Source organism: Atractosteus spatula, chromosome 14 (genome assembly GCF_055471065.1).
Source record: "Atractosteus spatula isolate fAtrSpa1 chromosome 14, fAtrSpa1.hap1, whole genome shotgun sequence".
NCBI classification, from domain to species: domain Eukaryota; kingdom Metazoa; phylum Chordata; class Actinopteri; order Semionotiformes; family Lepisosteidae; genus Atractosteus; species Atractosteus spatula.
The window spans coordinates 1,127,489-1,149,518 of record NC_142719.1 but is presented as its reverse complement, the minus strand read 5'-3'; the positions used below and the strand labels follow the sequence as shown (position 1 = coordinate 1,149,518).

Here is a 22,030-nt window from a genome sequence, read left to right as displayed (position 1 = left end):
CTGCTTTAATGGCTTTAATTAATGTGATTGTCAATCAGTTCTTTCCCAGACAGCAGAGGCTGCTTCCCAGCAGAAACGTTCTGTTGCTCTGTTGTGCACAGCCAAGAAGTGTGGCTCTTCTACCTGATAATCACGGCTAGCACATTGCAGATCGGTGTTATGTTCTACTTGGGTTGCTGTTGTTAATTGCTTCTTATGTGCCCTTTTAGATTCACACTTACACAGCGCACAGGTGTACACAGATGGTCTTGACAAAGCGTTCAGCCAGGCTCAACTGCCTAAATGTCAGCCTGAGGTTCGATTTGCAAGCAATTCAATGCTGAAAGAGATCTCATGCTGGATATAGAAAAAGAATCACATTGAACTGTTGTGTAAGGGGAGGAAATCCATTTATCTAAAACCATCGCTATTCAATGAACGAGTAAAAGAACACTTTCTCCTAATAAACAACTCTCTTCATCAAACCACAAAAGAGTGCAATTTCAGGGTGTCCTGATCAGCTACAGTAAACATGAGAATTAGGGTAGAAAGCTTGTGACCGTCTTTAACTGTTCCTCTGTGTTTAAACCTTCTGTTTCCTGCCTTCATATAGACAGACTTTGAAAAAGATGTGGACCTGGCTTGCCAAACAGGTAAGGCTTTTTTTTTGTCCAGACTGTCTGCTTCTTTCATGATTATTTTGCACAGAACTATGTCTCACAAAACCCTCAGTAGCACCAGGGCTACTAAAGAAGTGAGTCTGTGCTCTACTCCCAGCTTGGTTCTTGTACTTTGTCTTTTGGTCAAGTAGCTGTTTTTCATTGAGAGCTTTATTCTTGTCTTAAAAAATGTATTGCTGTTTTTATTTTCTAAATCCGTTCAGAAAGAGAGAGTCCTGGTAAGTTGTCAAGCTAGGTTTGTTATTTGCTTGATAGGTACCTTAGTCTTTTCTAGTCTAGCAGTAGAAATACTGCAAATCACTTAGCGAAGTGCTGTGCTTTGCGTGTCTCAGTTGCACTCACTCCTGTCTAAAATGTCCATGAAGGGCAGCTCTTGCAATGCACAGTCGAGCTGATTGACTGGAGACACTGAACTAAACAGGTGTCAGAGGTTAATCTGATGATTTCTGTTTGCAGTTTACTCATGCACGTACATGCCAGTTATACAAATATCAATAAAACCCTTTATACCCATAGCTAGCTGAGTTTTAAGTAGGAGTTTTTCATTGGATCTTGTTGCCTCGAAGAGATCAAACGTCTTAATTAAAGGCCGCAGTGCGGAGCAGAAGTCAGGAGCCCCAGACTCCGCCCCGGGAGTCCACTCCTGTTGTCCCCTTGAGCCTGTGGCTCACATGGCTGCAGTCGAGGCTCAGCCACACAAGCAGGGCAGAACTGCTGCTCAGTGGACTTGCCTGGTCACACAGAGGAAGGTTTAAAAAAGTAAATGTGTCGCATTTCCTTTTCTAAAATGTCCCTATAATGCTATTAAAGCTGAATATGGCTGAGTTAGAAATTCCTCCACCGACAGGAACCAAACTAGGGTTTCTGCACTTGACACAGAAGTCCATTAAGATATTTAACTTGAGTTTCCAGTCTTAATCTTAGTGGCCACTGTTTTGTTATTTATCCTGGTACATCTTTTTGAAACTCCGTCTGGATAGAATTTGTATCTTGTGTGCTTATTAAAACCAATAAATGCCTTGTGCTTTTTATAACCGTTTCCTGAAATTAAAGCACTGCCAGCGTACAGACATCTTCATGTCTGTACTGTACAGATTTACCTTATACGTCTTCCTTCATGCTGAAGAGTTGTTACAGGCTGCGAAGGACCAACTTTTCCCTCTGTAGTGGTCAGGGTGACCAGATGCTCCATTCGCCTGTAATAGAGTAGTCTGCATCGCTTTGTCTGCATCGCTCGGTAAACGAAGAGATCAGCCAGATGTGAAGGCTCACAGTGTCCCCCTTCTTTAACTAAGAGCTGTCGATCCCCCCGTCTTAGAGCTGGAGCCCTGGGCCCTGCCCCACCTGGTCCCACCCCTCTCTCTCTGCCTGCCCCTCTCTCCTCCAGTCATCTTTAAAGAGGTGAACACCTGCAACCCCGCGACCATCACCGGCACGCTGTCCCGCATCTCCCTGGACGACGAGGACGACCCCAAGCTCAACGCCAACCTGGAGGGCATGAACTTCGCCAGCCTGCCGGGCAACATCCCCCCGCCCAGCCTGCTGGTGCAGGTGCCGCCGGTGAGTGGGCTGAACGAGCTGGGCGAGCCGCCCCTGAAGAAAGACGTCAACCTGGAGCAGCAGCAGCAGCAGCACACGGGGCCGGTGTACCTGTGCACGGACAGCGGCCTGCGCTCCGTGGAGCTCGGCTGGGCCCAGCCACGCGAGCCCGGCGCCGAGGGCGACTACATGGTGCTGCCGCGGCGCCACGCCAGCCTCCGGCCCCAGGGCAAGCCGCTCAACATCGCCGTGGACGACGCGCCCTTCCCGCCGCCCCCGCCGCCCCTCGGCCTCCACCCCGCCGAGCCGGAGAGCTACCCCAACTTCGTGTCGGTGGACCACATCGACGTGAACCTGAACCAGCCCTACGGCACGCTCAAGCACCCCCAGGGGCTGCAGCTGAAGCCGCACCCCTCGGTGCGCCAGATCCTGGCCTCCGAGCTGGGCGACCGGAGCAGGACCATGCCGCGCAACATGGGCGGCTCCACTCTGTCGGTGGGGTCTCTGGAAGTAAGTAGAGAGACAGGCTTGAAGGGTCACCCCCCTGCCCGGCACTCCTTTCACAGCCAGCTGCCTGCCCTACAGAGCAGGTTCCACAGTACTGGGGCGTTTGCACACGGGCCAGACGCTGTCAGGCCTCAGGTAGGCTCTCACACGGGCCAGACGCTGTCAGGCCTCAGGCAGGCTCTCACACGGGCCAGACGCTGTCAGGCCTCAGGCAGGCTCTCACACGGGCCAGCTAAGCAGAGCAGGCCGTGTGAATCTGACAGCAGAGGACAGTCAGCTGGTCCCTGGCACACCCCTGTCCTAGAGGAATAGCTTGTGTATAGCTCCTGAGCAGCTCCTTGCCCAGTACCTGCGCGGTCTTTAAAAATGCAGGCATGGTGTGAAAACACCTGGAGGTCCTCCTGCCAAGCTACCCCTTGAAGCTGAGGGCTGGGTGTCGAATTGAAACCTCAAAATGCTCCGTTAGGGAACATTTACCGTTGGTCCCTTTCTGGACAGCAGAAGAAAAACAGGCAGTGGGCTGTGATGTCTTCCACTTCCGTGCGGACCTGCGGCGAGAGAATAGTGGTAGGGAAATCAGACCCATTCCCAGCTAGTTTGATCTCCAAGCCAGCCCCTCTGGGAAATGGTGGAATTCGGCTGTTTCTATTAACAACGGTAACTATGGTGATGGAGCTATCACCTAGCGATGCAGGTCTGCTACAGCAGCCCGCTCTGCTGAACAAGTGATTCAATACCAGGCCAGCCGTGGTCCTGCGAGAGGTGGGCCACTGGAATTGCGGTCATCCTCTCAGTCCGGCTTGTTCCCGGGAGAGTGACCGTTCGAACGCCATCTCGCACGCAGTGTGTTGCAGGTTTGTGAAAGCCAGCCTCTGGGGTAGTGTTGTTCGTGCTGCCAGGGAGCGGTCCTGTAATGTATGGCTTGCTGCTCCTGGAGTCACAGTGATCCCATTCTGCGATGTGGTGCCAGTGTCCCCTGTCTCTGAAGGGGATGCAGGGCATTAGCCGCGAGCAAGGGCAGTGAGCCTCGGCACTTGCACCCCACGCCACTGCAGGATGGGGGACCTTCCAAGAAGTTCATTACTGAATGGAATCTTCATTGGTTAGTTAACCCAGGTGTTGAAGAGGGCTTGGACCATTAAGGATCACTCTCCCAGTGGAGTGGAAGTGCCAAGGAGGATGACCCCTGGCTTAGAGCACAGCCGTTGCCCAGAACGTGGCACCGTTTGCAGGACACAACATACAGTACGGTCCTGGCGAAAGACCCTTAACGGGGATCTGGTGTTTCCGATGATTCAACCAGATGCGATACCAAGCCAGGCACAAACACAGCGGTGGCTGGCAGCCTGGCCTCATGCATCAGGTAGGGTTTGACACCAGCGCGTGTGTTGGGGGGGCAGGTACCCAGCAGGGGGGTCTGTGGCACGGAGGCCAGGCGAGACCCAGTGAAACAAGAGCCAGCAGGGGGTGGTGACCCTTTAAGACAGGGAGGGGGGTGGACTCAGCCTGTTTCTCTCAGGGAGGAGGGCAGCCGGCTGGCAGGTAGGTTGTGCTGTACCTCAGGCCCACCTGTGGGAACAGGAGCACGTCCTCAGCCTCCTCTCAGCTGGATCCTGCTGTTCACCCTGGAGTCACGGGGTTGAATGTCCCCTTTCCAGGACAATCCAAGTAAAGAAAATGCCCTGTATCTAAACAATAGATCACTTTTTTATTTTCCTAAATAAACAAGACTGAGCAGGGAGGGGTTGTGTTCTGTCTGCCTTACTGTGCTTCTTCAAGCTTCTCCGAAGAGCAACTAAGGAGACGGACTAAACCCCGCCCCCTCTTCTCCTGCCCCTGTCCCCGCCCCCAGCCCGCCCCTGTCCCCGCCCCTGTCCCCGCCCCTCTCCCGGTCAGGCTGTAGCCCTGCGTGTGCTATCACACTGCAGGACGCTACCGTAAGACCAGGGAGCACTGAAGGTAAGTGTGTCACCAAGGTCACTGTCACAGCCTCTCACCTTCAAAGCAGCATTAACTCCGCCCTTTCAAACTCTGTGTGAAGACAAGAATGTTCATTTTGGTTTAAAGTGGAACAATAGTCCATTTCTGTCTCTGAATCTGAGAGCAGTGTTATTTCTTCCTAATTCAGTGATGCTTTGTGCATTAAACACGCATGAACTTAAAGTCATCTGCTTCTTAAGTGGATAAACGTCCATATTAAGATGATCTCTGCTTTGATCAGGTGAACTGATGCAACGAGGAAGTGTTGCACAGTAGTGGCAAATCTGAGAGGATTTCATTACTTCTTTTTCCTTTCTTAAACTCAAATAACTCCAGATAGATCTAAGATCCCGGCACACTATGAATATTAGATTTTAAAATGCAACAAACTTAGAACACAAAGCTCAGTGTCAGTGACCAATACTGCAGTATTTTCCAACAGGCTTTGGAGCAGTAAAATCTGATACTACTCATTGATGTGGCACTATAGTTTGAACATAAATAAACTACATACTGAATATACTGTGCACACACACATGACAGCTCAGCTCCACGACATCAAGGATCAGCCTTGTTGTCATGATTGTTCAGTTGCAACAGAAAACTCTCTGCTCAAAACAGAAGACCGACAGATCTGCATGTGGCAGGGCCTGATGCAGATGCTCACATGGACACCGGATATTTGTAGTTGAGAAACTTGGGTGGATCCCTGGTGGGGTGGGCCAGGAGGTGCAGACTGAAAGTCAGTGGGGCACAGTGCTCCCCCACACTGGGAGAGCTTCCTCTCCTGGAGGATGTGCTTTTTGATGATGGTCATACACTGAGTGAGTTGCTGTCATTGATAATGTCTTCTCTCCCTCCCTCCAGAGGAAAAGAGTACGATATTCTGACTTGGATTTCGAGGTAAGACACGCCTGAATGAACGGGTTCTTGAGTCTGCTGAGTGATTCTGTGTGTGAGGGGCAGCAGCCAGCACGGCTGAGCCAGTTCAGGACAGGGGGCACAGCGCCTGGAGCTTCTGCTCCCCAGACTCCTGTGGCCAGCCGGGCTTCCTGCTGAGCGCAGGTGAGCAGTGTGGCAGCTGTGTGTGGAAAGAGCAAGCAGACACTGGGGACTCTGCTGGCCTGCTGGCCTTGGGGATTTGGACATGAGCACAGCATGTCCTCAGCCTCTTGTTGACTGGAGACATACCCCTGCAGACAGGCACTGGCACCCCACATGCTTAATCGAGCCCTCTCATCTACCACTTACTTGGAGTAACGAGTGGCCAGTCATCTTAAGAAATGTGTCATTGACAAATACATGTGGTTCAACAGATTATTCAGAATTATCTAGTGAAAGGCCTTGCTCCAGTACTTCTGTCTGTCAGTGGCCCAGTCCTCTGCCCTCTGAGGCCCTGCTGGAGCCCAGCTCCTGGGTCACACACTGTCAAGGATGTCCCTTTCCAATGCTAGGTACAGTAATTACCTCCTGAAGGACGCAGGATTAGGAGAAATGAATACCTGTTTGGAGGAGGAATGTGCTGGTTCTTGGTTGATGAAGTGGTAATGAATCTCTGCAGGACTGCGTTGACTGTAATATTATTTTGGGACAGCGTGTCGGGATTCGAACCAGCAACCACACACACATCTTTTCCTTCCCCAGAATCCAACCACCCACCCCCTCACCATTTCGACAGCCCCCTGGCCCAAAGCGGTCCCTGTCCCCAGCCCTTTCCTAGCCTTTCCTGTCCCCTGTCCCTGTGGCTCCGCGCTCTCGGTCCCGTGTTCTCTCACCCTGCTCTTGTCTTCTCCCGTCTCAGAAAGTGATGCACACTCGGAAGCGCCACTCAGAGCTGTACCACGAGCTCAACCACAAGTTCCACACCATCGACAGGTACAGGGAGCCATCCGCCGCCTGCAAGGTAAGACCCGCTCCCCCGCGTCTGCGGGCCGTACCGAATCACGGGCAGTGAGCCCTCTGTGCTGCGTCATCCTGTGTTTCTGGTCCCTGTAAATCAAAGGACTGGTGACCTTTTCTTTTTAACCAAACCTTTGCTGAGGTTGAACGTGCGACGGCGCTGTTAAAATCAGGTTTGGTGTTTCTCCTTGGGGATCTCAGGCTGAACTGCTTCCCAATCACCTTCCTTCAATAAACCATCACTCCAGACTCCCGCCGCCCGTACCCCAGAAAGACAAGTAAAGCACATGAGAGCCGGGCTCCCAGTAGAAATGAAGAGGTTGTGTGTGCGTGTGCGGCATGTCTCGTGTGGAAGGCCGAGGCCCGAGCCACCCCTCCTGGCAGCAGGCTCACCTCCCCGCCCCCATCACGCCCCGCTCCTCTCCGGTAGCCAGTTACTCGCTCTGGGATTTCAGATCTCTTTCCATTTGAAGTCATTGACTCTGAGCGCTGATCCAGCCCCAAAGTGTCTTTAAAACACTAGTTCAGTGTGTAATTAATTTAAGAGTTTGCTCTCCTTTCTAAGTCTGCCCTTCTCCAGATCGAGTCCGATTGCAATCTGCACCTCGGGTGGTTCAGACTTCAAAGCAGAGCAGAGCAGATAGCAGCTGATGACTTTGCGTGTGCTTCCCGCTCGGTGAGCGAGGGGTATGCACTGCCCGGCGCTTCACTGCGCTGCGCCTCGAGCCCTGAGCCCTGAGCGCCCTGAGCCCTGAGCCCTGAGCCCTGAGCACCTTGAGCCCTGAGCACCCTGAGCCCCAAGTGAGGCAGCGCTGCCAGGCGGAGGGAGGCGCCATACCGCCATGGCCAAGTGCAGGGGTTTGAGTTCTGAAAACAGGGTTAATGATAAAAGGGGAGAGTCTTTTCCCAGCAGTTCATGATATATACTACTCTAATGTACTGCATATACTGAAGTATATGTATATATGTGCTCCTTCGCAAAATGACTATCTTCAGCTTAACTGCAGGGAAACAGAAATGCTCCTGTTTTAAATCCTCCTCTAATTTTGCCAGAGTTAAACAATATTCTCTCCAGTCCCATTGACCTTCTCTCATGCAGCAGATACAAATTAATATTCTTCTGATGGGTGAAGCTTAGTTCTCTCTGCCAGAGAACTGGCCGGATTCTCTTTTCAGACATGGTGGGTATCGAGTATACTGCAGTCGAGCCTCATCCAGCAGCACAGCAGGACAGAATCACTGTCCTTCATTCCTCTGACTGTGCCAGAGTCATTGTTCACAGAGTTTGCTTGACCTCTGTGGCCTGTGGGGGGATGTGTTAGCATGATAAATTTTGATTACATCTCATTGTGTTTACTGCCATTGCTTTAGCCTCGACAGACTAACCTAGGGGCACTGAAAACATCCAAGCACATCATTAACTCACACTTCTCTTCCACTAAACAGAAACGCTAGGTAAAAAGTTCCAATTCTAGTTCTAACAAACTCTAAAAAGGTTATAATGGAATATTTTCATTAGTGTTGTATATGAGCATTGAAAAGCTGCAAACAAGACAGGGTCATTCAGCCCATCTTGCTGTTTTTTTAGTTTAGAAGCTCAGAGAAACTTCTGTTTTCCTCCAGCTGCTTCTTGAGGGAGACCAGACTTTGGCTGAGGTGATCTTTGTGTACAGAAATGTTGACTATTCTCTGGCCAAAATGAATTCCCTTTTAGTTTCCAAATGTGTAATTAGTAGATGCAGTATACATAGGTTGTCTTTCATTTTCTTTTGATCTTGAAAATAATGTGAAAACATAAAAAGGCGTGAGCTTTTAGTCAGCGGAGCCCAGCGGAGGTGGTGATGTACACTAGTGCCAAACACAAACATTTCACTCCCCCAGTAAAGGAGCCGTGTTTGTGGAAGACTCTGTCACACGCTGCTCTCAGACTCCTGCCTGCTTCCGGACCCCCAGCGGGTCCTGTCTGCCATGTGTGCGTTCATAGCATCTGAATGTTTCTCGTGATCTCTCATCTCATCCCGACAGCGCTGGAACTAACTCAATTACCTTCCTCCCTCATTTAAAAGTGTCCCTGTTTCCCTGTGACGTGTGCATACAGCCCCACAGAAAACTCTCACTGGCTCAATATTTGCTGTGCAGGTTACACCTCCGAGACATACAGAAGTCCCAAATAAACGAAAAATGACCTTCATTTATCAAGAAAGCCAACGTAAGCATGAAGCACCAGTAGAGAAGTTTAGGCTCCTAAAGATGTTGCACAGATAAAGTCAGTTTGTTGTTTTTATAGTAGAATGAGTGTGGTATGTACAGTGCTTGTGCAATTGAGGTGAAAAATCAGGCCAGTGAGCACGAGACCGTATTGGTAGTTAAATAATAAATCAATCTGTTTTAAAAACTGACCACAAGGAACTACAAAGCCTGAACAACTAAAACCAAAACCAAACCAAAAATTAAAACTGTAGCATCCCAAGCCCATTCCATCAGTTACTTTTGCAATCCATCGTTTTGTTTCATTTGAATATTATCCTGTATTTTTTTAATTGCATCGTTCTGGTTTAGTGTTACCGCGGGCGTCCAGGTCTCTGTCTTTCTGGCAGGCTTCCTCTCTCAGAAGAAGCCATGCGGAGTCTCTCTCCCCTGCGATCCTTCCCCACAGCAGTAGCGAAGGCTGTCTTCTCATCGACCTCTGTGCAAAGCATGATCCCAAGAGGGATGCAGGCATGATGGGCCCTCTAGATGAACGTTCTGTTGAGCTGGCGTGTGAATCAAAACTGCCCTGCAGTTGATACTTAACATGACTGACATCAGTCTTCAATACAGTGCAATAAGGGGATGAGATTTAAAATTTCTACAGCACATGCCAGGGTGTGTGCCTGAAAGCATGTGTGCTCAGTAGTGGAAAGAGGGCTAACTAAACGTATCAACTCATATGACTATAGAAAGCGAAACGATCACACAAATTATTGCAAAGATATGATGGTATAAGTCAAGGGGAGAGATTGCAGAGCATCAGTCAGGGCTGATCGGGAAACAGTGACAGAATCGCAGGCGAGAGGAAAACCGCGTGTGGGCGCGACGCCCACTGTCAGCAGACTCACTGTGCCACCCGGCGAACAGTTCAGTCTCCAGTGCTTGCTTGCTTGTTCTGTCCAGTAGTGTGTTTTTTTAGCAGTCTGTGACAGTGTTCAAGTAAACCGTCTCTACTTCTGGATCGGTTTCGTTCAAATTGCATGTTTTCTGTCATAGTTTGACTGTAGCCAGGCAGTCAGCCGGCCCAGAGGGAGCAAACTAGGAAAAGGTAAAAAAACACAAATAAATTCAACAAGTACTTATCTAAAATGAAAAATAATCAATCGAAATAAGATCCTTCCGTGTTTCGCTAATCATCCCTGTAGAGGTAGTACAGAGAAGGAAATCCCACAGTAGCATGTCTGTCTGTTTGGAGTTCTTGAATTTGCAAGTGATAGCACGGCTTCTGAAGTCTGACCCAGCTCGTGACGTCCTGTCTGTCTGCAGTGTGTAGTTCCTCTCCCCCGGTGGCTGGGAATGATATAGACCAGAGCTTCCCAATCCTGGTCCTGGGACCCCCACACCTGCTGGTCTTTATTCCACCTGCGTCCTCAATTACAATAATCGGACCCTCAGTAGACCTCGTAATAGGTTTCATTTGAACTCTTTCATTGTGTTCAGTTCCCCAGCCTGCAGGGGGGTTACCTTGTAGCTACAGTGTTTCATAATTAATTTAAAGTCTCCGACCTCTGAGCAGAACAAAAATTGGCTCCAACCAAGAAAACTGTTGGTGTGATTCAGGATTATATATGTAGATGATCTACAGTACGAGAATTCAGGATTTCTAAGAGACTAGAGCTCAGCTGCAGTGAACACCAGGAGCTGAGGCTCCCCCGGATCTGGACTGGGAACCCTGATAGAGAGCTCCCCTGTGTTTCCTGTTGTTGTTAAGGGGCAGAGGAGCAGGATGGCGGGGCTCCCACTGAGGTTGGCTGAGGGATCTGATTAGTTTCCCTTTCACTTCTGAGACGGAGGTTCTATGGGATTTTAGTGAAAGCGAATCTCACAGGTCCTGCCTGGCACTGAGCTCCTGGCGGGCGCACGAGGACTCGGAGCATCAGGACTGGCTGCAGCCCTGACTGCCCTGAGCCGAGGAGCTGTGGAGAGTGTGCTGTAAATACTGTACGCGTTGTGCACAGCTCAACCGCTCACTGAACCTCATTAAATCATCCAGCCGAAGAGCTCGGAAGGTTGCTCCGGACCGTTTCTCCCAACAAGGCTGCTACAGACTCCCCTGGTGTTCGTCTCCTCTGGAACAGAGGCACTTCCTCAGGGTGGCTGATGTTCCTCACGTTCCATAGGCCCACAGTCTCTTTAGTGGAAAAAACGAGAAGACTATCAATTAGTAATTTGAAGAAAACAACCTCTTAAGGACATTTCATGAGAACACTTACAAAATATTGCAGGAAATACCAACCCAATGGCAGCCCTGTATCTGTGAGTTCAGTATCCCATGCTCCTCTGCTTGGAATGACTTTGTGACTGGCTTTAGTCCCCAGGCGTGCTGGAACCCATCGGATTACTGTAGTAGGGACAGCTTGCACTGCTGTGGTGTGGAAAATGAAACAGCGCTTCACAGTGAATCAGCATAGGAGCATGAAATCTTTCCAGATGCCTCGTGCTTGTAGAAGTAACGCACATCACTGGAGCCCAGATGCACCACTTCGAGAAATTATTTATTAATTTCTCCGAACATTCACTTAAATACACGTTTCCAAGAAACTGAATTGAAGTAAAGCACATTGAAGTTACATTTAAGCATATGAAATATGGCAAAGAATGACACAAACAGAGTCAAATGCATGATGAAAACTGCAAATTTTCTGTCCTAAACTTTCCTGCTATTGTTATTAGTATAACAATATACAGCCTGTGGTATAACCGTAGGGATGGGCAAGAGTCTTCGGACAAGCTTCATTTTGTTGCTCACTGTGCAGCTCCACAAAGCCACAAGTGCACAGCTCCAGTCCTGCAGGTTCACAATCCAGCTCTCCTTAACACATCAACAGCTGAAGCCCTTTGAAAGGCGCTCACCAGGTCCAGAGATGGTGATAGTCAGCTCAACGAGGTCATTGAGAGTAGAGCAGGAAGGAAAACCTGGAGATGTGGTGGCCCTCCAGGATTGGAGCTCCACTGCTGGGTTTCAGAAACCAGAGCATACACTTGCCCAGGACTGGTCTGCTTTGTTGCTGACTACGATCCCCTTCATTTTTTATTGAAACAGAGGGAAAAGCGATGGAGCATTTCGTCAGCCGGAGGTGAAAAGAACTCTTCGAGTGTAAGTAGAAAGACTACAGGGGAGAGTGGGATGGGCCCTAGCAGACAGGCAGCAGCGCCGGGCTGCAGGACCTTGGCCGAGGAGATTCGGTTGTGTCCTCATCCAAACACTCATCCCACAGTCCAGCGTGTGCGTCTGTTGTTACATCACCAACCTTCTTAAGAGCCTTGTGCAGTGAAGCATGGGGAAATTGTGGTAAAGTCCTGTACATCGACGTATGGTACAGACCTTGAGCGAACACTGCAAAATAAATGCAGGGTAAAAGGATTGGGAAATCATGGATAAACCACGACAATAGCGGTGCAGCTAGCAGAAGGATTACTGAAGGCACCATTGCACACACCGAAGGGAGAGTCTCTGCAATGACCTCTCTTACTGCCCCTCCTCTGTCATTCTCCGCCAGCTGTATCTTTTATATCTAATAAAGTATGTGGAAATGTATTGTTCATCTGTTACTGCCTCCTGGTGGCAGAGGTTTGAAGTGCAGCTAGTGGGGACTCGCTCCAGGTTTAACGGCCTGTGAGTGATTGATCAGGGCCCAGCCTGTCCTGTGTGAGCTATAGTTCGGCCTCGTGCCCTGTGTGTGTGGCCTAGGCTCCAGGAGGCCAGGAGTGAGCGCATGGAAGGGTGACGAAGGAGATATCTGTCCTGGGACGGTCTTCATGCTCTTTAATAACAGGGCTGGCTTCTGTTCATCCCTGTTTAAAGCAGCTGCTCATTCCTACTCATCAGGAGAGTTGTCCTGTGGGCATGCATGGCACAGGCTTGATTTGTTTAATGTGCTCGCTATCACAGCCTTGGTGCTGACGTTACTCCGGCTGGGGAGCAATCATCAGTATCTCAAAAGAATTCGAATGTAAAACTGTTTTTTTTCTCCTGCTCACTGATTACTGTTTATTGTGCACTGGTCTTGAAAGACAGCTTACGATTGCAGATAAAACGGAGAGTCTTGACCTCTGTTTTTTTTTTTGGGGCAGGACAAGTCCACCCCCGATGACCAGTCCTGGGACAGTTTCAAAGCGATGACCCTCACCGCCGCCCGATCCACACAGAAAGACAAACTGGAAATGCACAGCAAGGCCTGGAGCAAGACCTCCAGCCACACCCCGGACTCCTCAGAGGGAGACTTCCAGACCGAGGTCTGAGACCCTGTCTTGAAACCGCCACACCTGCAGCTGGGAACGAAGGAGCTGAAGGGCGAAGTCAGCGCCGTCGCAGATGGAAAAGCAATCCCGCGCACGTTTTTCCTGCAGACAGGACGGGAAGATGAGGGCAGACTGAGCTCTGCACTTTTGCACGGACTGCCACTTCGACAGGAGGGAGGGGGGTAGGGGTAGGGGAGGGGGACAGGGAGACAGGCTTTTTAAACACGGTTTTCTGAAAAACGTCTTGATTTTCTTCGGGAGGATGCCCTTCACCGGTTTCACACACAAGAACGGGAGAACTGCAGTTTTTTTAGACATTTTCTCACTGATGTTGCACACGTCTTAAGCCATTTAGAGTTTCGTTTGGCTCCTTTCCTTCCTAGGGGGCGACCCGGGTGTTCCCTTTGAGAATTTGTTAATAAACAGGTCCCAGTCGCTGCACCCTGCCGCCCCAGGAGCACAGCTGCACTCTCCTCTCGCTCTTCTCTCGCTCGCCTAGAGATTCTTCTCTTTGTTTTGAAGTCGGGGGGGGGGGGGGGGGCTCTTCTTAGTTTTTCGAACTTGGAATTAAACCTCAGCCAGTGTTGTGGCTGCTTCGACCTTGGTTTGGCCTTTTTTCAGTGTTGGAATAATCATTTTATTTCTGTTTGTTCCTTCTTTTGTTCACACTGAGAAGCATTTGGAAACCAGCCTGCATTCCTCTGAATTGAAGCCCCTAAGAGCAGTTTCCCCTCGTGTGTGTGCTGCAGATTTCGGCACAGTTCTTTGGGCCCGAATGCTACCTGTCCACTCAGCGGGTGAGAAAGCAATCACAATGCCCACATTGTGGCAGAGGTGTCCCACGTCCACCATGGAAGACCAGTCGAGCTGCTGTTGTCCTGGAGACCCCGCCTGGCAGGAGCCCTACCAGCCCCTCACAGATACTCCGCCGTCCCGTTCACAAGCCCACTGTTGGGCGACGTCTGTGTTTCTACCGAGTGATTAATGCCATGAGCAAGTGGCTCTAAAATGTCACTAGGCAGGCCCTATACAGTTTATCCCATTTAAATTGTCACCAATGTCTCCCATGTTATTTAAGATACTGAGCTGAGATCAGCCTCAAGTTCGTAATAGAGTTGTATGAAAAGCTCGGCAATGGGACCAGAATTAATTACCTTGAAAGTTTACTAGTTTATTGAAATGCAGCGGTATACAGGGTTTGTTATGGTCTCATAGTCTTTTCCACCACCCCCTGCTGCAACAACAGAAAAACACTCAATACACAACAGACGCAATACACAGGCTGGGCTGTGAGAGAACCACTGGGAAATGAATAACACTGGCGTTAGGCAGCTTACTTGTCAGATTTTAGCTAACAGAATTCAGAAAGCCACTGGAATCCAGGCGGTTAATTAGGACCCCGCAGGCAAGAAGTAAAGTAGGAGATCGCCATGGGCAGAGCAGCTCTGTCGCTCGGTCCCGCTCCCAGCAGAGCCTGCCAGGGATGATGGAGGTAAGTATGTCCTCAGCAGCACAGAACCCTGACAGAAACATTTGTTTTACCATCCTTTGCAGTTTTTAAAATGCCATCCCACTTGAGTGCTTCTGTACGCATTTATTGCCTGATTTCTTTTAACTTGTTTTCTTACTTGTGCAAGTTTTCGTATTAATAGTAGTGCATTAGCTTCCCCGCTTGGCTGATCCGCTGCTGGAGCGCAGAAACTCTGATACCTATCTGCTCGTGAGCACCGGGCCCTTCAGGGAAGTGTTCCTGTCTCTGAGGAGCGTGCTGTCTGTCTCATCTTTGCCTGGGGTGGCTCTGTGGTGGAGCAGGACAGATCAGGCGATCCGCAGGCTCATTCCAACATCGTGACGCAGACTCTGGGCCCGTTTCACGACAGAGGTGGACTCCTGAAGCACTGATGGACTAAAGCTCCCTGGAACCAGGAGAATGGGCCTTTATACCCACCGAAACCCACCCAGCATTTCCACAGTCCCACCCCTGCGCTGAGGTACGTCAGCCTGCCTTACAAGCTGCACTCCGCCCCCGTGCACACTGTGGACTGCGAGCAAACAAGAAACGTGCTTCTTTGAAGAGCACTGGGGACCGTTGTGCTCTTAACCTGCACACTTCTGCCATTCTGAAAATCCTGAAAGACTTCACAAGCAACCCAACCGTTTATGTCCTGTAGGACATACAGTATCCAGTTAGACGTGTAGACATACTGTACATTGCTGCAGCTGACAGCCTAACCCAAGCAATGGCTCATCGCTCTCCAGGGGACTTGAAATCCTCCCCCTGTTTGTTTTTCCTATTGCTTTTCCACAGGACCTCAACCTCATCCCATTTGAAACTCCTGATCCCCATCTCTGTCACAGCCTGCTTGCTTCTGAGGAGTCTGACACTATAACTTCCTGTGAAAACCTTTTTATCTGTCTGTCCTTTTTTACACAAAGCTGTATGAGTAGTGTTTTATTGTTTTCATATAGTATTTTTATGAGAATAAAAAAGTTTTCTGCACTGTCATTTCTTAATATGCGAAGAGAAGGAAACTCGTCAGTGTTTTGTATAACATGTATAACAGGAGTGTGTTCTTTGCGGCTGTTTTATGGAATTCGGGGGGCCGGGCGGAAAGAACTTCCCTTCCCTTCTCTGATTGGCTGGGAGTCGTCTCAGCCTCTCAGCCTCAGCCAATGACCAGCCCCGACCTGGTCCTGGCCTGCTGGTCACACGGACACAGTAGAGTTATCAGCACATTGCAAACCCCGTCAGATTCATTATGTACCCTGAGCTAGTTCCTCCGTGCACATGACCCGTTATAGGATGACAGACAACTGGAAATGAACATTTAAATATTTACAGCACCACAGTAATCAAATACATGACTTTCCAATCCATACAGCGACAAGACTTAAGAGTGTAGGAACACTGAGAAGAGGAGCCACTCAGCCCATCTTGATCGTATTTTAGCAGCTAACTGATTCCAGGATTTCAAGCAGCCGATTCCAGACCAAAGCCAGGGTTCTGCCTTCGGCAGTATGGCTGGGTAGGTCTCCCCAGACCCCTGCTAGGTAAAGAGGTACGTCCTGTTCTCAGGTTTTCACTTCTGTCCCCTGGCTGGACTGCCTCCAGGGCAGCTGTACCGTTTATGTCCTGTCCGTCATCTGAGTGGACCGCTTGCCTGATTTGTTGATGATCAATTCATTTACATCACTGCAGACCAGGCAGTGCTAAAAACCAGACTGGAAAGCAATAAGGTCAGCTACCTGGCCAGCCCTGCTATGTTCTAACACCTAGTAAGACTATGTGATCTGTGCAGAAGAAACTATTTCTGAATTACACTAAATGTTGGTACTCATATTATTACAACATAACTCCTGTATATATGCCAGGTGAGTTGATTGGCTACCTCTCTGATTGAAGGGGGGTTGGCTGGGGCTGGCGGGGCTGTGTCCTGGTTGCTGGGCCAGGGAGGGTCCAGAGCCCACGACAGCCCTGCTAAGGGGCGGGTCAGACCGGACACTGCCCGATACTGGACAGCAGGCCAGTGGGAGGGGGGTTATGGGTCTGCAGTCCATGAGCAGAGCATGGCGAGACAGCAGAGTGTGTGACACTCTTCTTCCTGCTTCCTGGGTTCCTGTCTCTGTTGGAAAGAACAGGGCTGCCTCAGTAATTGAGGTTTTGCCATTTTTCCTGGTGGAGTATTAGGAGTGAGAAATCACACAGCAGGTACAGAGGAAGGCCTCAGCTTAATGAGCTGTCACACGTCAGGCTGGGCGCGAGAGCTGCTGCCCAGCTACAGTACGCCACGATTCCTCCAGGAAAATTTCTCTTTATGCTGGTTTTCCTACCAACTCCAAATTGACATCAGTGTATTAGAGAATCCCTTGACCCTGCATGGAAGCTGAATGTGTCCAGTCTCGTTTGTGAGCACTACCGAACGGAGTCTACAGCCTACGCTGGAGAATTACATCCCTGAGGAATTTGATCTCTGTCAAAGAACGAGCAAAGTCCCCTACCTGTGATTCCCTGAACCCAAGAGTAATTCCAGTAAAACAAGAAGGACTGGCGGATCATGCAATTCTTAAAAAGCTTTCATGTCCTTTACTTGCTAAAGATTTGCTCTATTTTCATTTCCCGGTTATTACTTTAGCCTTTTGTTTCAACAACTGCACCATCTGTGCCATCTCATAAGCATGGGGGAGCTCTGTGTTTTACTGGCAACTGTTCCCTTAATTACGACATGTTTCTATTTACAGTTTTTGGAACGTTTAGACAAATGGCAGACAAATTCTAAAATAGTCTTGTAAACTTGCCTTGGTAAACTTTCCGGGGAACCTGGGACTTGTGTAAAAGACTGTAAGCTTGCAGATCCGATCTGTCACGTAGGAACATTTAATCCCCGCGCTGCTAGACTGAAACACTCCGTCCTGGTGTTTTTAATGCCTTGAAGGCATTTCTTAATGTAAGCCTTCCCCCAGAGTGAGACAACAGCGCTGAGGAGAGCTGCTGCGTGGCACAAACAGGACCACAGTGGCCTCTGCTGGTCAGCTTGGGTAATGCACCAAGGTCACAAAACAGAGAAGTCATTGCCACTGCCTGCACAAGAGGTCCTGGTCTCATGCGGCACCATAAAGGACTCAGTCAGAGCCCAGGCATCCTCAGAAGTAATGTCATTAGCACAGATTCCTGGAATACGTTCTTTAGCAACAGTTAAACTCTGCTTTGAGGTCCATCAGACTAAAAAGAAGGGAAATGGAGGCCTTGGTGATCAGGGGGCATGTCAGGCTGGAGGCTGGGGTCTTAGTGTGATTATTTTCCAAGGGGTCTCCTCCCTCCAGTCTGAGGACTCATCGGCTGGGCCCTGAGCGTGCAGGGACCCGTGAGGGACTGGGGCAACACTGTGGTCCCCCACACCAGCACACACAGGGGCACTGGCGATGAAAAGTAATTTCATCAGTCTCTCATCCGTCTGGCCGAGAGTGTATCCATTAGGAATTTCTATTAGAAAAAAAACTAAGATGCTGCCTCAGAAGAGGACCCTTTCCTCCTTTTTTTTCTTAGTTTACAAATTGGATTGGTTCAATAATAAATAAATGCTCTAGTCTAAATTGATCTGCTGTTCTTTCTTGCATCCTTAAAATGCCTTTGGCTACTATGAATAAAAGCTGAATATTGAATATTGGGCTGAACGGACACAGTAATGCAGGCCGGAATCTCCCCAGACTGACAGGAAGCTCCATGTTTCTGTTGGGCTCTCAGCTGGAGCTTCAATCTGTTCCGATTCAAAATAAAGAAAACTACTTTTTCTTTAGAATTCAACCTGAATGACCTGGTGCGTTTCAGTATCTCTTTTCTTCTCTACAGGAGCTTTTTTGACGTCTTGAAATGGAGATGATATTCACACAGCTGCATGGTAATTAGAAAGGTATTCCTAACAAGCGAAGTTAAATAGAGAAGTGATGTCAAACACAAATCGCTCAGAGCTCAGGTGCAATTACATCACTCTGAATTCACAGAGGCAGCTGGCTTAGGAATTTGATAATTGATGCTCTGCATTTTGCTCTGCTCACTCCTCTCTGCTTTTAAAAGCACAGGAAGAATAAGGGAAAATGTTTTAAACTAATCTGCAGGTGCCATTCTTTTTTAACCATTAGGGTTTTCTTTTTAAGCTTGACCTTCCTAGTTGTAGTAGACTCTGGTTTAACAAAACAGCTGGGTGATTAAAATAATGGCACTACGCTGCTAAAACATTTTACAGATGGCAGCACAGAAAGTGATGTTGACTCTTAACACATCACAGCTCAGAGCTGATCGTCTTGTCCTGTGAGTGCAAGTCTGTGCTTGATGGCTGTTCTTCAGCTCTCTCAGCTGTGCAGCTGTGCAGGACTTGAATGCTCTATAACACCCCTTCAGAAGGGTCACCTTGAACAGGGCAGAGCGCCAGTGAAAATCAGGGGTCTGGGGGGTCTGGAACAGGGATAATCCACTTTTGCACTTTGATTTTAGCCCAGTGCAAGTCTTTACACTAATCTTTAATTATCTAAGTGATCCTGCACACCTGGGTAAATTATATAAGTAAGGGCCAGTTCAGTGTTAGTTAGAAAGTTCAGGGTGCTGTAATGGACTGGACACTCCTGGCTCAGCTTCTCCTGCTGTGCGTTCCACCAAGATGGTCAAATTGTTTAATTAAAGGCAGGATTGTACTGCTTCTGATGCTGCTTTGAAGTGTTTTCTAGGTAGCTGGTCCCTTAATGAATTGGGTGTTTTGAGTAATCAAGTGGAAATGACCTTAAGAAAAATCCTCTATAGGGTCAAGAAATTAATGAGGTTAATTGCATAATTGACTGCTCAAGATGAAACAAAAACCAGAAGACACCAGGCCCCCCAGGAATTGTGTCTCACACTCTGCCTTGAATCGGCGATGAGCAGAGGTTTGGAAAACATGTTAATTTTTCCTAATTAAGCAATTGATTGATCCAATTAAGTTTTTCAGCACTCAGCTGAAAAAAAACACCAGAAGCCACTGTGGCTCTCAAAGACCAGGGCTGCAGATTCCTGTAGTAACCAACTTCGTCCTCCTTCAGATTGGAGGACATCGGGGAATGTTTTCAATGGGCCAATTAAGCCAATTATGAGTCCAATTAGGTTATTATGGTCATTAAGCTGAATGTGAAAAAGACGACTCAGCTGACTGAAACAATAGAATAATTGCATCAAGCTGAATAAGTGAGATTATGGAGCACATTTTGTTCAAGATTAAATAACGAACTGGGCTTTGTCACACTCAAACCCTCACACTAGCGCCCCCACTAGGCCTGGGTGTTTTCTCAGAGACACTGGACGCCTTTAATCAAAATCAATCTAATTAAACACATGGAAGTCATATATAAATACTGTTTGCTCCAGTTTGGGGATTCACCATATTGACGATGGGGCCTGTATATGTTGGATTAGATGACCTATGGCAGTCTTATCTAATTGGTTTAGGTGCCACAGTGGTGAACCCGTGTCTGCATTCTCCGAGAGCCATCCGCAGGTCACGGGCAGCGCGCCAGATCGCTCCCGGCTGAGGGGAGGTGAAACGGGAGCTCATTCGTGTGATCTGATCATGTCTCCCGCTCACGTCCCCTTGTGCCTCCTGGCCCGAGCCCTCCCACGCACAGCGATTCATAACTCCCGAGCTCGCCCACGGATACCGCCCGGCCGCCTGCGACTGTTTCAGCAACACTCTATTGTTACGCGGTTAAAGGAAACCCTTCTCCTGTGAAAATCATGGCGATTCAGATCAAACTCTGTGCAGCTGTGATCCCTGTGCAGGAAACTACTGACCTAGAAGCAAGTGCGGTCCTGTCATTCATTGAACTACACGGCACATCCTTATCAGATGAAGTTTCCAGTTTTTAAACACATTATTGTGACGCATTGTCATATTTTCCTTTGAGCGGCTAATACTCTCCTAATACATATTTTAAAAAAAACTAGTCCCCAGTTCCACGTCAATAGACTTTAATAGACTATTGTATGTGTCTTCATTGAAGAACAGAAAAGCTCTGTCAACCATCACACGATCTGCGCTAACCAAGTCAAACATCTAACACTAGCGCCTCGTTTGAGCCTTTGAGAACTCTCAGTTACCTTTATCCAGACCCATCAGGGGCCGTGCAAAAACACATACAGTACTGTTTATAAAAATAGAAGAGTCCACATCAAATCCACTTCACGATGAGTAGAGACTGCCAACGAACTGAGAGCAGCGTACTGGAGTTCAACCCAAATTAATACAGAAGTCTATCTTTATTAGTAGCCCTATAACAGCTCATGCATGTAGATTCCTTAGTATGCAATAGTGAATTTTCATATCTCTTCGGGTTTGAAGAGAACTCAAGTTAATATACTGTATATTTGAATGGGGTGTAAGTCCTAAATGTGTTCTGTCACATCGGGGTGTTAATTGAATAGATTTTATTGTGATGGGACTCTAGACTTGTGTTTCTCGGGGAAATGCACGGATATTGGGGGTACAGAGAATAAGTTGTGTAGGCAAATGTAAGGGTACGTTAAAGAAAAAAGGTGTTATCGTCATCTTTTTAAAAGTGATTATTTAAGACAGTTCTTCGGCAAAGCGTCCCTTCTCGTACCTGTGTCTGAGGTCCAACAATAACGGGGGTGAAACAGTCGGAGTTTGTGGAACGTCTTCGAGGTGGAACAGGAGGCTCATCCAGTCACAGCGAGGTTGGGAAGGACTGCCGGTGCCGCAGTGACGGTGCTTTAACGGACCGGTACCCAGACCAGATGAGAGGCGAGCACAAGTCCAGAGTCCAAAGGCTCACAGGGTCATAGGAACAGATCTCTTCAGGTTGTTTCAGTTCATTCAAAAGTCTCCTAAGTTTACCTTCTAAGAGCTACAACTGTAATTTGTTTTTGTTATACAGCACCTTATACGTTCATTCTGATTGCTCACGCTATTGGACATTAGCTGGTGCTTTTGTAATGATTCGCCAACTCCATTGTGAGAAATTTGCAGTTCATGCCTTTGTCAGTCGTCTCTCAACATACTATGAGCTTCCTTACATAACTCACTACCTCAAACGGAGAAGATCCCACAAACATAAAATAAAATAACATTTATTGTAGATGAAGTGCAACAAATATAGCCCCTGAAAATGCATAACACTTATATTTATACTGTAACGCAACGGGGGCTCAGGCGGCCGCCCTTGCCGCATCAGGTCAGCCCCACACTGTCCGGGGCTCGAACCCGGGACTTCCGCGTCTCTCTGCAGCGACCTAGCCCCGTGAGCTAAAGAGAGATCTCCCTACAGCCCAGTAGCTGTAGTCCTGCTATCACAGGGAAGGGCGGTGACGTCACCTGCTCTGGTACGCCGGCTCTTACCCGTAAGCGTTACAATACTATGTCAGACACAAATGTAGCTTGCACATACAGTAAAACCAAAATAGTTGGCTTATTCGT

General features: G+C 48.6%; 1 protein-coding gene across 1 annotated transcript in view; it reads left to right on the top strand.

Moving 5' to 3' along the window:
• Window positions 1–15,576, top strand: part of adgrb2 (adhesion G protein-coupled receptor B2) — a 79,122-nt gene extending 63,546 nt beyond the window's left edge. Inside the window, exons 22-27 of the mRNA XM_088931768.1 lie at window positions 593–632; window positions 2,047–2,708; window positions 5,553–5,588; window positions 6,487–6,588; window positions 11,878–11,931; window positions 12,909–15,576. Of these exons, the coding sequence (XP_088787894.1) occupies window positions 593–632; window positions 2,047–2,708; window positions 5,553–5,588; window positions 6,487–6,588; window positions 11,878–11,931; window positions 12,909–13,076 (1,062 nt within the window). The 3' untranslated portion in view covers window positions 13,077–15,576. The remainder of the gene's footprint in view (window positions 1–592; window positions 633–2,046; window positions 2,709–5,552; window positions 5,589–6,486; window positions 6,589–11,877; window positions 11,932–12,908) is intronic.
• Window positions 15,577–22,030: the final 6,454 nt, after the last annotated feature.